This window comes from Dromaius novaehollandiae, chromosome 24 (genome assembly GCF_036370855.1).
Source record: "Dromaius novaehollandiae isolate bDroNov1 chromosome 24, bDroNov1.hap1, whole genome shotgun sequence".
Classification (NCBI taxonomy): Eukaryota; Metazoa; Chordata; class Aves; order Casuariiformes; family Dromaiidae; genus Dromaius; species Dromaius novaehollandiae.
Genome location: NC_088121.1, coordinates 8,991,385 through 9,009,119, shown reverse-complemented (window position 1 = coordinate 9,009,119; position 17,735 = coordinate 8,991,385). Strand labels below are relative to the sequence as shown.

Sequence of the window (17,735 nt, the reverse complement as noted above, 5' to 3'; positions counted from 1 at the left end):
CAAAGGCTCTGAACTGGCTGTGCTCAGCACCTTTCCTTCAAATGTCTTGTTCTGGGAAGTCTCAGCCGTAACTCTCTTAAGTGCTGGCACAAGCAGCACTGTGAAGGAGGAACAGTATTTATCTGACCTCGTTCATTACGCAGTATCATTTCACATTATCATTGCTCGATGGGAAGCCGTCACGTTTTTACGTGAAGAATTTAGGAAATTCAGCATTAAATCAGGTGCAATTCAGCTTTCCCAGGATGCTTGAGAAGTTCAGAAATAAGCAACTCATCCAAACTCCTGCCACAGCAGGTCCTTATCTAAGGCTTTTAAAGAACAAAAAAGGTAGCCAGGCAAAAAATTAGTTGAGGCATCATTCAGTATGTGTTCTTTATTCCAATTCAAAGTACATTAGAAACAGCACACAGGACCAGCAGCAGCTTTCATGACAATTCAACCCAATGCACTGCTGTCATGAGGTCATTCAGCTGTACTATTAAAGTAGGTGATTGAAACAAGTCTTCCACTCTACACGCAAGCACTCACTCACCTGCCACTTTAAATAGGTTTCCAACAGAATAAAAATAGATACACCCCAGAATACAAAAAGTTTAATTTTAACAGTTTTTCACTAAAGCCTTTATACAAATTGATAAAAGGGTGCACAATTTCCTAAAATTTTAGGTACATTTTAAGTGAGCCTTTTTTTACTTGGTAAAAGGATCCATGTTCCTGTCTTTGAACAGAATATGATGGCCAAAATTGCAAAGAAAATTCCTAGTTAAATTTACAATTTGTACATTTGTTTTGAAGTGATTCCTGCACTGAGTAGCAGGCCGATGGCTGCTCACGCATGTCCCACTTTCCCAAAAGAACTGTGCACCACTAAGTTCTAGTTCAGGAGCCTACGTGTCCTGGAAACTGGGCTGGGGGAACAACCCCCAAACTTTCAGTTGTGCACGCTAAAATGGTCCCAACTGAACTAAAAGCCCAAACAGAGCAGTTTAACACCGCCTCTGGCAAGGATCACCTTGGGGCAAGGGACTGATGACCTGTCTGTTTTGCACTACTAGCACAATGAAAGTGGAGTGCTTCCCATCTGAGATTTGGCTGAGCAATTTAACTCAAGACTCTGGTACCAAAACATACTGTTACAGGTAAATTTGGTGTTCTAAAAGTATTTTTTGGTCAATACAAGCTATCGTGATTTTTTTTTTAAGCCAGATTAATATTCTTGTTTCTACTACTGATCAGTGAAGTCCAGCAGTTCCCTGTGTTACTTCATGTGGAGCTTCACAGCAGCATCTTAGAACTGGCACCACCTGCCTAAAGGTGACTAACCCCCACTTCAAAAGACACTAGCATTTTACAGAGGTGAATTTATTCAGAAAATTAATTAGTACAATTCCCTTTACACCGCCCCTCGCCCCCCTCCCCACCCACCTACAGTTTGGCAAGGTTAAATGCTTCAGATGAACTTCTAGAGTACTTGATCAAGCACTTTCACCACTGCAGTGCTTTATGTATAGTGGCCATTCTAACAAATTAAGGACAAATTAAAACAAAGTACTGCCCAGCAAAAGCAACACGGCACCTGTGTTTGAGAGTATGAGCTACTGCAGACATCCTTTGGACAATCTACTTAAGGAAAAGCAGGGCAAATCCATCAGGAAGCCAGAAATGAGTCTTAAGAGCTCAGGGAGCGCCAAAGAGAATGACATCCTATTTCGTACAAGTTGAGTTTTTAGCCAAAAATCAGCTGCCTTGTTTTTTTTTTTTCTTCTTAATCCATGTCCATTATACATTTGGCTGTTGGATTTTAACTGATCACATTTATGCTGAACTTCATCCCAATTAAAGGCAATAAAGCATTTTTTTTATTTGTTTTAGATAGTTACATTTTGCCAATTTTTTTGGCAAGTATATTTCTTAGAATTCAAAATATTTTCCCATTTTAAGGCTAAACTAAGAAATGTTAAAAGCTTCTGTAAACATTGCCTCTTCCTCCCCATAGTTGCACAATTTTAAGTCCAACTGCAATTTTTAAAATGAGGTAATTTTTGTGTACTCGTATCTTAAGAGTCCTTTTCGGGACTAGCTGAGAGGCGTGCCAATCTGAACACTGATCCAATTGTAGTGGGAGAGCTTCCACAGCAGGGTACACACCAGTTCCAGCAGCTGTACTTCAGTTAGTTATCTTCTCAATTTCATCCAAGTCGTCAGTATCCAATTTGTTTATCTTTTTGTCTGTAAAAAAGCAGAAGCCGGTCAGATACAGTGTAACAGAGCACAGAAGAGAAAGCTGCATTCTTTAGCTGGTCTTGGGGAAGTCAGGTTTATCCATGAAATACTCACTCAGGTTTTAAAACTGCAACATAAACATTTTTCTTTTTCTTTAATAAAAGGCCCATCAGGATACTCAAACATTATCGTCTCTGGAATGTCCATTTTAAGGACTATCCAGGCAGCCAGCAAACACACAACTCAACTTATCTCTGTCTCTATCTTACTCTAGCAGCTCGCAATCCTAACTGACGTGTAGATACTTGTCAGGCCGCTATTGTACTGCACTATAAACACTGCTTTGCACTCATGTGAAGAATTTCATCTGGTAATGGCTCATTACCCACTCGAAAAGGAACAAGTGCTATTTGTTGCACAGCTTCATTTCTCAAATTATTCTTTCGGAGCCAACTGCAACACAAAATGCAGCTCATGTCCTCTTCAGCTTGAGCCTTGACAAATATCCATTAGAATCGGATCTGCTCAGTATACAGCTAGTCAAAATCCTACTGCAATAGCATCAGGTTTAGAGAAAGAAAGAAGTATGAGGGTACGTACTGAAGTGTTCCTGGATTCTGTTGAGAATATTCATGCTGTGCTTGCTGTCCACCATGTTAATAGCCAGTCCTCGCTTGCCAAAACGACCTGTACGTCCAATCCGGTGCAGATAAGTCTCATTATCTGGGTTGCCATCTTTATCCACAGGAAGGTCAAAATTGATAACAACCGAGACCTGCTCTACATCAATCCCTGATAAAAGAAAGCATCAGATTACAATTACATTTTTATCCATTTTAGAGCAGAAGCAGCCTCTGTCCTGACCTGTGCGCGCTTTGGTCACAACACCTAGGTTACCAAATGGCATAATTTTCAACGGCTTTCAGAGAGCTGTGGCATGGTTGCCTCCGAGATTAGGCAAGAGTTAAAAGCCAGTCTCAACCTCTGAAGCAACACCAAGAGTGGCTAAGACTTGCCAGCAGAACCTATAGGTACAACTGGAAATGGATCTTTTCCACAATATATTTATGAAGTACCTGGAAATTAAAACCAAACTATTACACCAGAGAATCCCATTAAAATGGATAATGGGAAAACAGACCGAGCTGCTCAGCTTTACCCAGTGCTTACGAGTCCTCATGCACTCCCACTGGAAACTCCCTCCTCCTTTCCCTAGCCATAAAGATCTTTTGGCTTTTGAAGTAGTAAGTTGTCTTAACTGTTCTAGTTCTTAAATTGCATCACAAATTGCTCCTGGAGTTCAGTATTTTTCAGATTTCCTTATTTTGAAACATATTTCAAACATGCAGGGTCATCGGTACAAGCAAGGCTAAGAAGCAGCTACCAGATGCTCAGTGACAGGAGTATAAACATGTCACAGGATGCAATTTTTCACCTTAAGCTGCAGGGAGCCTACAAGTAATCCTGTGCGTGCCCACAGGCATCTTGATACACACACAGAAAGCCAGCAGCTACAGCCCAGAAGTCCTGAAATTAGTTTAAGGACCCTAATTCGTCCGGACTGGAGCACTCTGGCTTACAACTCCTTTCTGCGCGTGGGCCAGCAGTATCTCATCTCAAGAAGCGCTGCTTCTGCCCCTGCCCGGGCCAGCTCTGCTGTTCCCTACCTCTGGCACAGACGTTTGTGGTCACCAGCACTTTCTCTTTGCCCTCTCGGAAACGCTCTATGACTGCGGCTCTTTGCTCTACCATCATTTCGCCGCTGAGCAATGCCACCTGGTGGCCTTCCTTTGAGAGCTCTGCCGCCAGCCAGCCAGCCGTCTTCCGAGTCTGAAACACAAAGTTAGGCCTGTCTTTGGAAAGAAGTTCTAAAACTGGAAGCAAGAACAAACCTCTCCTGGTTAGACTGAGACTTTCACAGCTGCTTAGTTTTACGTTTCAAAACGGAACAGCTCCAGAAGCGCTGTGGCTGCCCCCTCTCCATTAAAAACGCAGTGCTCCCAGCATTCACATGAGAAAGAGGAATATGCATCTACCACCACAGGAACCTTTTGTACAAGAAAATTATGCATTTTCTTTGTACTCTGATCCTTAGCTTTCACTCTACAAGGGAAAGAGTTGCATTACATATGTATGATAAAAGCTCACATGCACTGCCAAGAAAACAAAGATAAAACTACTCAGGTTGGAAAGGGAAAGAGTTTGAGCTGAATGTAATTGTAAAACCACCCAAGACAGGCTCTACGCAGTGCTGAACTGAACAGTTTCCAGTTAATGTTGGTTTCCCAAGCTCTGACTGTCCGGTATCATTACATCTTGAGACTGCATAGAAGCAGGCTGCTGCAGCAGACTCCAAATACAGGTTTTATCCCTTTATAGGGCCTCTGCCAGCTTTACAGGGCTGTTCTGGCACTGTCAGCATTGTTTTTTCTAAAAGTTATGGTAGCCAAAAAAGAAGAAGAAAAAAAATAATGATGATGATGCACACTGACAGACGCTAACAGGGTTGTTTTTCCCAGAAGGACTCACATGACAGAAGATCATGGCCTGGGCAATGGTGATAGCGCCGTAGATATTACAGAGAGCCTGGAACTTTTCGTCTCTGTTATTGCACAGAACGTAGTACTGCTTAATAGTGTCCAGTGTTTCCTCCTCTCGCTTCAGTTTGATAATGTTTGGATCAGGAACAACTTTTTGAGCAAACTTCCACACAGAATCCTCAAAAGTGGCTGAAAACAGAAGCATCTGGCAGTCTCTGGGGAGCATTCTGCAAGAAAGAGCAAAATGGAGAGGAGTCACATGCAGCAATGTTGCTTGATGAAATCTCGATGGGATTAACGCTAGAGGTGAAGCGAAACAAAACTCTTGGAATCACCTATTTCAGTGTTTGGAAAGACTAAAACTCATCTTACCAATACCTGATCATTCCCACGTGAACCAACAGCATCTGCAAATGAATTAACTCTGATCTGGGGACATGGTTTTTTATTCCATAAGAAAATTATACTGCCTGTCATCCCTTGATGTTCTGTCTCCATTAACCATCTGAATTAGAGCTAAATAAATGATTCTAATATTGTTGCTGTACCGGTGAAGACACCGGTCAAGAACCTAGCCCTGCTGCCTCTACATTACAAAACACCTAACTGTAATTGAAAGGAATAATCATCATCTCCCATCCCCAGGCAACTTGCACAGAAAGTCCTCACCTCTGAATGCGGATGCTTTGATCCTGATGGCCCTGGGTCGCTATCATCACATCAGCCTCATCCAAGACAAACACTTTGATTTTCTTGGGATCTATGAATTTCAGTTTGGAACACCAGTCCAGCACAGTGCCAGGTGTGCCGATTACAATCTGCTCAGAGATCTTCTGACCCCTCTCCACTGCCGAGACAGAAATTTAATTTAATTTAATTTACACAGGAGAACATGACCATGTGAAGCCTACAAGATAAATTTAACAGTTAGTACAATTCTTCTAACTGCAGCTGTTAGACTACATCTACGGTCTGCACAAACTACCCCTAATAGCTATGGAATCAGTCACAATACAGCTCCTAGTATTTAGCTGTGTTTGTGTTAAGGAAGAAATTCTGGTAAAATCCAAAGTATTGACAGACTCGTTGTCCCAGTGGCCCCCCTGCCCCACCCTGAGTTACCTCCCATTACACCCAGTTCATATTCTGTACAGATCCGATACTGGTGAGAAGGTGAGTTGGTTGTGCTAGAGTCTGACACCAAGCCCAGCGGAAGAATCTTTCTCCTTTACAGTCTGTCGGTGGTATTTCACCTTACTCACGTTTATTGCCTCGGACAGCGTACGCGAGTTTCAGCTCTGGATAAAACTTCCCCATCTGTTCAATCACTTTTCCTGTTTGAAGCGCCAGCTCATACGTTGGGGAAAGGCACAAACACTGAAGGGACAGAGGGATTAACGAGTTTGAGATGATCACACTTGTTTTTAAAAATCCTTACGGAAGTTTTACATGTGAGCAGCTGAACAGTTTCTGAAAGCCCGTCCAGTTCTGGATTCTTAAACTTTGGAAACTAGTTCACATGCATACGATCATCTAGCTACTGGCTTTCTGTGTCCAGTTCTGATACTTAGACTCGAGAGTGTAAATATTCTGCTAGAGGACATACATAGACAGTAGCAATAAGGGGTCTAATAGCTATCTAAGGTCTCGTTAAAAAAAAAAACACAAAGTGACAAACCAAAAAGATAGAAAACCCACAGCATCTTCACTGGGTGGCAGTGCGCTACCACTAAGCCTCACGAAAGAGTTAAATTCCAGAAACGTTTACCTGTGGATACTTGTTCCCAGGTTCAACACGGCTGAGCATGGCTAAGACGAAGGCAGCTGTCTTACCAGTACCAGACTGAGATTGTGCGATCAAGTTCTGCGGGCTGCAGCAACACAGAGCAGAAACTTTAAACGCTGGCACGAGCTCAACAAAACCAACCGCACAAAAAACATACCCATGGGGATGAGCAAGAAAGAAAACACAGCGAGTGGCAGGCATAAGCATTTTAATACATTTGAGATTCATCAGTCCTCTGTATTCACAGGGCAGAAGTTAGTTTCCACCCTCTACCAACTCCCTCTTTCAGCACAAGTGACCTTGACCACTGGATTTCTAAGGAAAACTGCTGTGATCTGGCAGTACTTTTCCATTTTGCACATCTCCCCCTAGTGTTTTAACACTTCACATATTTCAGCTCAGAGGTGCAGAGAGGAAAACCAGGCACGGAGACAATCCACAGCATCTCAGCTACTCCCACCTATCCAGGATTTTTGGAGCGATATTCCCTAACAGCCTTATTATTTCTCCCCTACACTGACTAGGAAAAATCAGATTTACCTTGGCCTAACGTAGATGATATTCAGTGCCACTGAGTGTTTAGTGCCTGTCCTAGGAAAAGGGCAAATCTAGGGCTGCTGCCACATAGCTCGTGGCCACGGAAGTACCATAGCATGGGAACCCTTTCACCCACAGCTCAGACAGTTCCCCCTTCGCCATCCTCCCATCCACAACAGAAGTCTAGTAACAGCATAATAAATCTTTCAAATCCTTCCTAAACGCAAAGGCAGTAGAAAGTATGGGTACGTACGGTTCAGCAAGCATCATGGGCAGGGCGTTCTCTTGTATCTTCGACGGTCTGTTGAAGCCCATGGCGTAGACTCCTTGCAGAAGCTGCGGCTTCCTGAAAAGAAAGGAGTATTTTTTAGCTATGCCCTCAAACGTCTTCAAGCTAAGCAACCGTACCATACCAGCAGGCTGTGTCTGGATGAGAACTTAATAAAGGTCATTGGCAACTCAGTGTTACCTCCCCATAGGCCAGAAGTGTCACCCAGTACCAGAAAACAGCTAACCTATCGCTTCAAACCATTTTCCATCCAAGTTCTCCTCTTAGCTGATAAGTTATGGGCATATCAGAAAAGACTTCCTATTCAAAACACACCGTCTTACCCATGAAAATCTACATATATCTCTATCTGAGCAGAAATACCAAAGAAAACCTTTTATATTTAAAACTAGAAGCAGCATTGCTTTGCCTTCAAGATTAGGCCTCAAAAATGGGAGTAAAATTATTCTGACAGCAAAATGCTGAGTGGCCTGTTAAAACACATTTGGTTCCTATGTGTCAACTTTACATTTAGCTAAAACCATAAAGTACAGTGATTTTTTGTTTTATCCAGTGACTCAAGGAGACAAATCATTCAAGGTAACCATACACATTGTCAGGTTTCAAGTTAAGTAAGCACAAATGCAGAGAGCTCAAGAGACAACGTCGATCGATAAAGGGAGCGCGTTAGGGTCAGTCACCTTTCTAGGTGAGGAAAGACCCAGCACAGCTGCCGGGCTCATAGCCTGGACCCAGAATTGCCATTTTCGATGTACTTGCTATAACCACATTAAAGAGTGACTATGATCAGTACCTGGAAGCGATAAGGGATGAAAAGCAGAGTAATGTTCATTAAGTCAGCTTACTTGCCTGCCTTTTGTGACTACCTAGAGAACTTTGTGTTACACCTGCAAGTGCTAGTGTTGGGTTTCTTGTCTATTCTAAAGCAGCTTAGCAGACACTCTTGGCGATTCCAGAGCGGAGACCGTTAATCCAATCCTTTAGGTCAATCCCTTTTCCTTAGCAGTGCCTAATCTTAGCGCCCAAGATATCACTCCTTGAAGACTCAAATATGGGACAAAGCGGCCTCTGTACACGCGAAACAGAATGAAGTTTAATGTCGTAACATCACTACAAAGACTTCAGCCTTGATGGATTCTGTAATATATACTGACATCTTATCGTAGTAATACTGGCTTTATGCACAAAACCAGTAAATGACAGCCTTAAATACTTCTCAAGTACTGTTTCTGCAGGTTCGCTTTCTAATCTCAGCAGATACTTGTGTACACAAAAAGAGATTCGAGAACAACCTAAAATGCAGGTTATGGTGTTAGTAAACTCTCGGCTGATGACCTCCAGGAGCTCCCTGGAGTGCTGTTAGTGCTGCTCAGAAGTAAGCACTTTCTATTCAAAGCAAGTTAGTCTTCCTTCCCCCACTTTCCTGCCGTTAAGAACTTGCTATTCAGCACAACGTGCTTTTTAAAAAGCACATATTACTTTCAGAGAGTGACTCAAACAAAAGGTAACCTTGTGCAGTTCAGAAGCAAGGACGTACAAAGCCCAACTCTCTGAAACAGTTGCCAAGGATACACCAAGTCATAACAAAATAACAAAAAAAGACTCAATTAGCCGACTGCCCCCATCATTAACTTATTGGACTGCTTGGCTTTTGAAAAATGATGCTAATAGGCACTACGTGATCTAAGCTCTTTTGTAGACATTCAACTACAAACATTGACGAACTCAAACAACATCCTAACATCTCCAGGTGGGAAGCCTGGTCAGGCCTGGGGTTTTTTTTCTATTATTATCTACTGCTGCACCTTCACAACTCATCTTAGATACCAATAACAGAAGATTGTTGCGTTCATAACTTCTGACCTATAAAACAAATCTGTTTTCCAAAATGCTGCCTGTACACCGCAAAAACAGCACCATCGCTGGAATACCTGCTCTGAGCTTCCCTGCATCTGCTGGAGAACTGGTGGGGAGATAATGATGTCTCTTACACAGGAAAAGATTTCACTTTGCAATTCACGTACGGTTGACTACAGTGGCCGTGGAAAGACAGTCCAGCCTCCTTTGTTCAGCCCTTTTCAGCTCATCTAGCTTGTTACATGCAAGCTCCTCTGTTCAGTTGAAGAGCAAAAAAACCATAGATCAATATTCAGAAAAGTGTTGCTAGGGCTGATTAGATCTGGACTTAAAACACTTGTACAGGAAGCCGCTTCTCAGAATGAGCTCATTTCAGATGAAAACCTTCACAGGACACCAAGAAAAAATAATTCTTCTTGCTGCTTGCGCTTAAATAATACAACACACGATATGCTCATTTATTAATGACAAATTTGCCGCTACCTGAAACAGAAACCAGTGATACCTCCTACACTGGCAGGAAATCTAATAGGACACGAGGACAGACTCCAGCTGCCCAACCGGCTCCAAACTGACATCTGCTCTTGCAGTCTCATCACAGGCCAGGGGAAAGTCAGTCAACACAACTCTCAGTGAGTTCAGCACTGGGCTTCCTACAAACCTGCGGGCCAAATAATAGCTGCAAAATACAACTCTAAAGGAGCCTATTTAATACTTCTGTGCCCAGGCTCCAACAGCTCAATCTACCGCTGGTTCGTCGCAGTGTTACTCTTCTAGCATCCTTGACCAAACAGACACTTACAGTCGTAATTCCTCAAAGGACTTCACGGAGTAGAGGGGCGACGTGGGATCCCTCTGCAGCACTTCCACTTGATTCGTTGTGTCAACCAAGTTACTGCGAATTAGCTTGTTTAACAAGGACTGGGCAGCTCTGTCCTCTGTAGAAAAAGGAGATTAAAAAAAAAATGTGGCCTGTCTAAAGCGTCACTCCCACCGAAACACGGCATTACTGAGCCAGTTAGAAAGGACAAGATGTGCCCAAACCAGAAAATATTGAAATTCTCTTATTATAAAGAAGCGTCATGAAAGAGCCAAAAGCAGCTGAGTGAAACATCTGTCAAGACACCCTAGAGGCTCAAATTTTATATTTAGGAAGACGAACCAAAGCAAGCACTGTTTTAAGGGGATAGGGCCATCTTAACACACACAGCACTTCGCTTACTTAAGATATCATAGCACAGCATCTAACTGGAAGGTGGGAGAGGGTTAAAAGCCACTTTAAGCCTCACCATTATCTGACACGTGGGCAGATACCTTTTCCGGTTTGTTTGTTTTAAAGAAAACTTGAGGACAAAGGGTACTTTAAAAAATTCTAATACACTCGGAGCTGAGGATAAGTTGGATCAAAATATAAGGCTGAATTGTGGCACTGTGGCGTTTTGCCAAGAACTCTTTTCCAAAGCGAGTTTCTCCTAAGTCACCTTCTGAAGGATTTAGAGACGTTACCCACCTCCCGACAGTCATCTCATAAACGCAACACGTTGGTTGCTACAACAATTCCAGCTCCAGGTTATCCAGCTGCTGCTGCATCCAGCCCTGCCTTTGAGGGCACTGCTATCCTCTTATTTTTCTCCATCCTAATCCAGCAGTCGCCCGAGTTATTATGGGACACAATAGCCTTAAAAGTATTATGGAGGAAGGACATGCCTTACGGTTAAGTCCTTTGGGCTGGATACAAGATCACCCATCCTGAGACATAAAGTAGACTTAAAGCCTACGTGACATTAATTTCTTTTCAACAATTCGCTCCAAAATACTTTCCCCAAAAGGCACCAACCTTTTTCCTCATCCTCCGTCTTCTCCACGTTGTCATCCGCCTTGACGACGGCACCTAAGTTCAGAAAGCGGCGGGGCAGACGTGAGATGGGGCCGACACAGCAGGAGAAGCCCGCGCCTGAAGACATTTTGCTTCTAAACCCCACAGAAAAGCTACAAAGCAGGTCGCCACCATGATTACAACAGCCTCGCTGTCGGGACGTGGAAGACACCCAGCTTGCTCTGTATAAGCGAAGCGATGCTGGAGATCGTTTCAGGCCAAGCGTCCCGAGACGTTTTGCTTCAAGGGCTAGGCGGACGCGTCGGGACGCGACTGAAGAGAGCTGGCCTCGCCGAACGAGCGCGCGAGCCGGGCGTTTAGCCCGAGCTACTGCTTAACCTTCCTTTTATGCTCCTTTTCTCTGGAATTTATTGATTAGGGGAGAAATTTAACTCGGCACCGACAGGTGAAACCAAACGCGTGGGAAAAACGTGACTTTTTTGCCCCCCCCAGACCGATCCGGGGGCCGCAACTCACCGTTGGCGTCCGGCTTGGTTTTCTCCTCCTTCAGGTGTAAATTGCTCAGCTGCAAGCGAGGAAGAACAAAACCCGTGAGGTTCCCCGAGGAGAAAGGAAAAAGCACACGGAAAAGGGGCGATTTGGGGGGGGCGGGACACGCTCCCCTCCCCCCCCCCCCCCCCGGCGAGGCGGCGCCAACGGCCGCCGGGAGCCGTTACCGGACCGCCAGGCCCGAGGCGGCGGGGCAGGGCCGCCCCCGCTCTCCCGCCCCCCCCGCGGCGCTCACCGACTCGGCGGCCGCCTCCTGCTCGTCCACGGCCAGGGCCCAGGAGTCGGTGGCCATGGCGGCGGCGGGCGGCGGCGGGCGCAGCGCTGCGGCCGGGCTCGCCGCCACCAGCCGCAATGGCGCCGGGCGCGCGGAGGGCGCCTGCGCCGCCCGCGCCGCCCTCGAGCAGCGCCCGCCCGGCAGCGCCCGCCGCGGCGCCGACGTTCCGCGCGCCGAACGTTCCGCCCCCGGGGCCGCGCGGCGCGGGGGGGCACCGGGGGGCGGGGCCGGCCTCGCTGTGGGGTGTAGGGCGGGGGCCAGGGAAGGGGGGGCCTGGCTGGGCTGTGGGGCAGGACGTGGCCTGGCTGTGGGATGTGGGGCTGGGGTCAGATCAGACCTGGCTATGGGGCTGGGGTCTGAGCAGGCTGTGGGGCTGAGCCTGAGCCTGGCTGTGGGGCCAGGGCTGGGGTCTGAGCTGGCTGTGGGGCTGGGCCTGGGCCTGGGCCTGGTTGTGGGGCTGGGTCTGGGGCCTGGCCTGGCTGTGGGGCTGGACATGGCGCTGGGGCTGGGGCCTGGCCTGGCCTGGCTGTGGGGCTAGGGCTGGGCCAGGCTGTGGGGCTGGGGTCAGGGTGGACTGTGGGTCTGGGGTCAGGATGGGCTGTGGGGCTGGGGTCAGGCCGGGCTGTGGGGTGCAGGCCTGGGGCCTGGCAGGGCTGTGGGGTTGGGGTCAGACCTGGCTGTGGGGCAGGGAGGGTGCCCAGCACACGAGGTTTTCAGCCAGAACGCAGCAAGCAGCCGTGAACCGGTCCAACACCTTAATTAATGAATTAAGGGGAAATTAAAGGCGCGGGGGAAAGGCAGGGTGTCGCAGAGGCCCGTAAGCGCTCGGCCTCTGCCCATTTTAGAGGTGGGAAAACCAAGGCATGAGGAAGGCGTCCGGGGAGGGCAGACGTTGCACATTGCTCTCGTCTGTGTTATCCCTCCTCGTCACCAGCATCTCCTGACAGGGCGATTTTTTTAATTATTACTGTTATTTTCTGCGTTTACATACAGAGCAGCACATGGAGAGGTTCAGAAGTGCTCGTTGCTCTCCGTCTGGCAGATTTGGTTTACGTGAGGGGTTTTTTCCTGCTTTTCTTCCTTTCCCAGACCTCTCAGCACCTGGGCGCGTTCGGAGCGTGCAGACACCGGAGTGCTGCGTAGTCACGTAACGCTGAGGTGTGAGTGAGCTGAGTAACATAAACCGGTTTCCCAGTAAATCTGTTCACGCCCCTGCGGCATTTTCTCCGATATCTCACCCCAACTCCCCGGGACGAGGCCGCCCTCGTCGCTGATGGTGTTTCCTGGGCGTTGCCAATCTGGGGAGGATGAGGAGTGATAAATGCCGGCCCGAAGGCCTGTGCGAGCCACTTTCGCCCATGGCAGCACTTTTGAACGTTAGGATGATGCTGAGCCTCACCTTCAGCGTTAAATATTTGTTCCCCATAAAAGAACATTTCCCCCTATATCAAAACCCAGCTCTCCTTATGCATTTTATACGTAAGGAGAAGCAGCCAGCGGCGTAGAAAACGCAGGTGTGTTGGGTCCCCGAGCGCTCCGGGCTCGAGGTAGCTTTGGAGACGGATCTCCAAGCTGGTCAAGGCCCCGTAGGCTGGTGCCAGTCTTGGGCTTCATCGGGTTTTCCAGGTTGTTTTGCAGGAGCCGTTGTCTTCGTCGCAGCGCTTTTCGGTCCCTGCCGAAGGCTTTGCCCTGTCCTGGGAGTGACGGATAACGCTGGGGCAGCAGATCCGGCGTCGCTCCCAGCTCCGCGTGCCCCTCGCGTCTGGCAAGCTGCTACCGCTGCTCTTCTTCTTGCATCTGCCTCGGCCGCGCCAGCTCCCGCTCTGTTTTATAAATAAACATGCCTCAGCTACCAGGCTCCTTGGTATGAATCCCAGGGTTTTTTCCTGCCGTATGTTATTTTCTTCGCTTGAGCCAAACGCCGTAGTAAGCAAATGCTTTAGCGAGCACTGGAAATGCAGCAGGTGGGCTTTTTCCAGGGTTCGCTCACATATCTAGCGAGAACTGTAAATCCTGGAGCTTCAGGGCGCCCCCGAAGAGCCGGACATGGGGCGAAGGCTCCGGACTGGGGGTCCGTGTGCCGTTAGCGAGCGCCTTTAGCCGCCGTCGTGCGCTCGATACGCTGCGTCCTGCTCGCTCCGGCTTCCTGCAGCCGGGCCGGGAGCAGATAGCTCCGTGTTGAGCTAAACACAAGCGGAAAAAAGGATGGCGGGCTGGAGCGGACGCGTCTCGGGGCTCGGTCACCACGTGCCGGCGTGATGGGTCCACGCTGGCTAAAGCAGACAGGTTCCCTGGTGAATCTGTAGCATGGGGGGGTTTCGGATGTGGTTTCCCTCCCAGCTTTGCCGCTGTCGAGGGTGGGCGATGCCTGCGGCGGGGGGGCCGCGGGGAGGCCGGGGAGCATCAGCCTGCGTGCACGGGGCCATCGTCATGGTTACCTCCCCGCCAAAACAAACAGCTCCGCTTGGGTACCAAACCCGGCCGGGGAGAGGGGGGAAGGAAGCAGGAGCCCCCCCAGCTCCCAGACGGCTCCGGGGATCGCGACGGGCGGTGCTCGGGCGTCCGCACACGTGTTGCCGGGTCCGTCCGGGGCGCCGGCCACGCAGCCGAGCTCCCCCCGCGCCGGCGCTCGCCGCAGCGCCGGCTCCTCTTGTCTTGCAGACACAAAAGCAGTCTGAAGCCCTGCCGGCCGCCTCCGGGATTTCTCCTGCCTTCCTGCCCCCCGGCTCGGGACCCAGCGGGAGAGGGTGAAGTTGCTCCAGCCCCTCCATCCCCTTCCTCCTGCCTCTTCTCCCAGCGAAGGTAAGAAAAGCAGCGGCCCCCCCACGCCCACGCGTCGCGGGCGGCCGCCTCCCTGCTTTGCCTCTGCCGGCTGCGCCCTGAGCCCCTGCGCATCCCCCCCATCCCCAAAATAATACAGACGTTAACAGACTGTCCTCGTCCGCCTGCGGGCGGGCGATGGGGAGGGCGATGGAGGCTGGATGATGGGTGCTGGGTGCTGCTCCTGGGCCCCCGGGTGGGATGTCACCCTGATTTAGGGGAAGGGAGGACTGAGCTCAACCCGTGAGCTTGGTGGGGTGAGGGGGCACCTTGATCCCCCCCATAAGGGGCTGAGCACCCAGCTTGGCTTGGGCCGGGCAGCTCTTCTTGCTGGGATGGGGTGGATGGAGCGGGGCTGTGCTGCTCCCGGGGGTCCCATCGGTGGCTCCTTCCCGACTCCACTGGCTCTGCATCATGGTGGCTCCAAAAGTTGGTCCGAGCCCCCAAAATCCGGCTCTGCGAAGCCGGAGCATCACCGCGGAGCCCGAAGCCGGGGCAGCACGGGATGCTGCCACTCCCGCGGCTGGCCGGGAACCCGCTTTGCCGCCGTCGCTTCCGGAGGCGCCGGCTTCGCATCGCGGTGGTGCAACAGGCGCTCGGTGCCTCCGGAGCTGGCGGATCTCCGCGCGTCGCCGTCTGGGCGAGGAAGGCCGACTGTAACCATCCGGACGAGCCGCTGGATGTCAGTGTTGATTGATGCAAATGAAGCCGCGGGAACAGCTTGCCCGGTTGTGGGAAAGCGGTCTCTTCCTCCAGGTGTTGCGGGGATGAGCTGGGGGTACAGTCCCACCACGTGTGGGTCCAGGCTGGACCTGGAGGGGAGTTTTCCAAAGACCTCCAGCCCTTGCTGTCGTCGTTTTGGGTCCCAAGGAGGAGGAAAGGTCTGGTTTTTGCTCCGGCGTGCAATGAAAACACGCTGAAACTTCAGAGCATTGCACCAAGCCGGGGAGATGTTTCTTGCACCCTTTTTGGGTTTTGCTGGGGGTGTCGGGGCTTCAGCTCAGCCTTGCCGCAAACCGCTGTGGCCAAGGGCCAAAATTGCCCTCCGCAAGCCTGAATTCACCTCTCGGGCAACCCCGTCACGAGCTCCCTTTGCACCTAGCTGGTGGTAGACGGAGCATCTTCGTGTTATTTCCCCCTCTCTTCTCCTCCTCTAAGGCATCCTGCATCTGGTGTTTAGCCCCTTCCCCGTATCCCGATGGCCTCTGCCACGTCTCGGCGGTGAGATGCCCTTCACTATCTCTCCCCATAGCGGATGAACTCGCCGGCTTCTGGCTTTCCCGGCCCTTTTGGCGTAGCTCGGAGGATCCTGCTCTAATCCTCGTTTCCATCCTTGCTCCGGCACCCCTGCAGCTTGCCCTGGCTGGCCACTCCCTGCTCCCTCTCCCTTTTCCCCTCATTAACACAATTTTCCTGCCCAAACTCATGACCTCAATGTCTGCTGTCTGCATCTTCCATGACATTTGCATATAAAGGTGATTTTAATAACACAGAACTGCTAGGAAATGGGAAGACGACGCGTTTCGCTGCTGCTGGCTCCTCCCGGGCCTCCTAAATCATTGCATAAAGCATTACCGAGCCAGCCGGGGAGAGCTGCTGCCTAGCAACTTCTCCAGATCCCCCCGGGGAGCTGGCTGTGGCCTGAAAGCGCCCCAAAAGGTCTCCTTTGAAGCCCTGGTCTATGGGGGAGACGAGCTGGAACAGAAGAAAACTTGCTCGTGAGAAGAGTGGAGACGTAATTGGCAGAAGCAGCCGCTTTGCATCTGAATGTCTCTGCTGATCCGGAGCCCGGAGGGATGAGTCATCCTTTGCAGAAACGATCTGGAGGTGTGGGACACCGGAGCTGGAGGACAGTCCCACCTCCGCCGGCCACAGCGCGGTGCCGCTGTCGCCCCAAGGCGGGCAAGGGCAGGAGAGGGCAGGAAGGGTGCCTGTCTCTCCCTCTGGGGTCTTTCGGCCCAGAGAGTAAAGGAAAACGTTCATAGTTGTGTTCTTGTCCTGGAGAAACATGTCCCTTGAGAGGAAGGCGAGAAGCGAGAAGGCCAAAAGAGAAGTCAACCTGTTCTGCCCAAACCTGGGCAATAGATGGGTGGCACCAGTAAAAGGGCAGCATCATCCGAACCGGCTCCATAGCTCGGGAGAGGATTTGGGGCAAATACTTGCCTTGGGTCTTCACATCAGCTCACGCCAGTGCTGAGGCCGGTGGAGGCCTCCTCCAGCTCCTGGAGGAGAAGACCCTTTGGAGGTGCAGCTTGGGTGCTCGCATGGGCACCGTTTTCCTCCTCGGCACTGCCTGGCCCTGGGAAGAGACCGAGAGCGGATGGAGGTGATGAAACCGGTGGACGTGTGTGGCCGGATCAGCGTCTCCACGTTGGCCATTGATGTTCTCCTTGCCCTTGCGGGGCAGCTCCATCCCGCTCGTCGTCCCCTGGAGCAGCGAAGCGCCCTGGGAGCCTTTGGCGAGGCTGGGGCCGGTGCAGGGAACGAGCAGGGGAAAGCGGTTGGCAGTAACCTCCTCCAGGGACCTGGGCGGTGAGGAGTCATCTCCCTGTCCTCCAAGAGCCAAAACGAGGTGGTGGGGACGTTGGTGCACTTCAACCTCTTGGGGCTCCTCATTTCCTCACCTCCTTCTGCCTGTTTGCAGCTCACCGCCGGGACCGACGGATCTTGGGGAAGATGCCGGGGCTGATGAACCGGACGACCCGCTGCTGCTCGCTGCCTCCGAGGTGACGTCGTGCATCAGCGGCTATGCGCTTGGGCTCACGGCCTCGCTCACCTACGCCAATCCAGAGGCCCAGCCTTTCGAAGGCAAGTCCCGGCGTGGGGTGATGTTCCCGGCACGGGAGCTGCTTCAGGAGCTCTGCAGCCAGGCGTATCACAGCTCAGCTATCGCACGAGCTGCTGAGCTTGCGTGCGCGTCCGAAACCTTTAGATCTTGCACTTCATCCCTGAGCGACTGTGGACAAAACCTTCGGTGCCTCGGTGTAATACTAAACCGCGCTAATGAATCACGTTTTCGG

The 17,735-nt window shown here is 50.2% G+C and overlaps 1 protein-coding gene and 1 long non-coding RNA gene across 3 annotated transcripts; one reads left to right on the top strand and one right to left on the bottom strand.

Annotated features, from left to right (window-relative positions):
- Positions 1–361: 361 nt before the first annotated feature.
- Positions 362–12,041, bottom strand: LOC112990633 (ATP-dependent RNA helicase DDX19B). The gene is made up of 12 exons (XM_064497101.1): positions 11,857–12,041; positions 11,589–11,637; positions 11,073–11,126; positions 10,038–10,173; positions 7,343–7,435; positions 6,535–6,637; positions 6,029–6,143; positions 5,436–5,613; positions 4,756–4,993; positions 3,894–4,056; positions 2,827–3,018; positions 362–2,232 (listed from the first exon to the last, which is right to left on the bottom strand). The coding sequence occupies exons 1-12, from the start codon at positions 11,911–11,913 to the stop codon at positions 2,171–2,173; spliced, it is 1,440 nt and encodes a 479-aa protein (XP_064353171.1). The 5' UTR covers positions 11,914–12,041; the 3' UTR covers positions 362–2,170.
- Positions 12,042–12,532: 491 nt separating this feature from the next.
- Positions 12,533–17,528, top strand: LOC135323572 (uncharacterized). Of its 2 annotated transcripts, none has more exons than XR_010385044.1 (4): positions 12,533–12,948; positions 13,534–13,759; positions 14,534–14,697; positions 17,360–17,528. It is a non-coding gene; the product is annotated as an uncharacterized LOC135323572 (long non-coding RNA). The 2 variants fall into 2 exon arrangements; XR_010385043.1 differs by having other exon boundaries at positions 12,535–12,948; positions 14,557–14,697.
- The last annotated feature ends 207 nt before the right edge of the window (positions 17,529–17,735 follow it).

Excerpts from the sequence above, each read along its gene's own strand:
- LOC112990633 (XM_064497101.1), bottom strand. The coding sequence starts at position 11,913 with ATGGCCACCGACTCCTGGGCCCTGGCCGTGGACGAGCAGGAGGCGGCC. Across the intron at positions 7,436-10,037 it reads TCCTTTGAGGAATTACGACT|GAAGCCGCAGCTTCTGCAAG; the intron begins GTAAGTGTCTGT and ends CTTTCTTTTCAG. Across the intron at positions 5,614-6,028 it reads CGCTGTCCGAGGCAATAAAC|TGGAGAGGGGTCAGAAGATC; the intron begins GTGAGTAAGGTG and ends CTGTCTCGGCAG.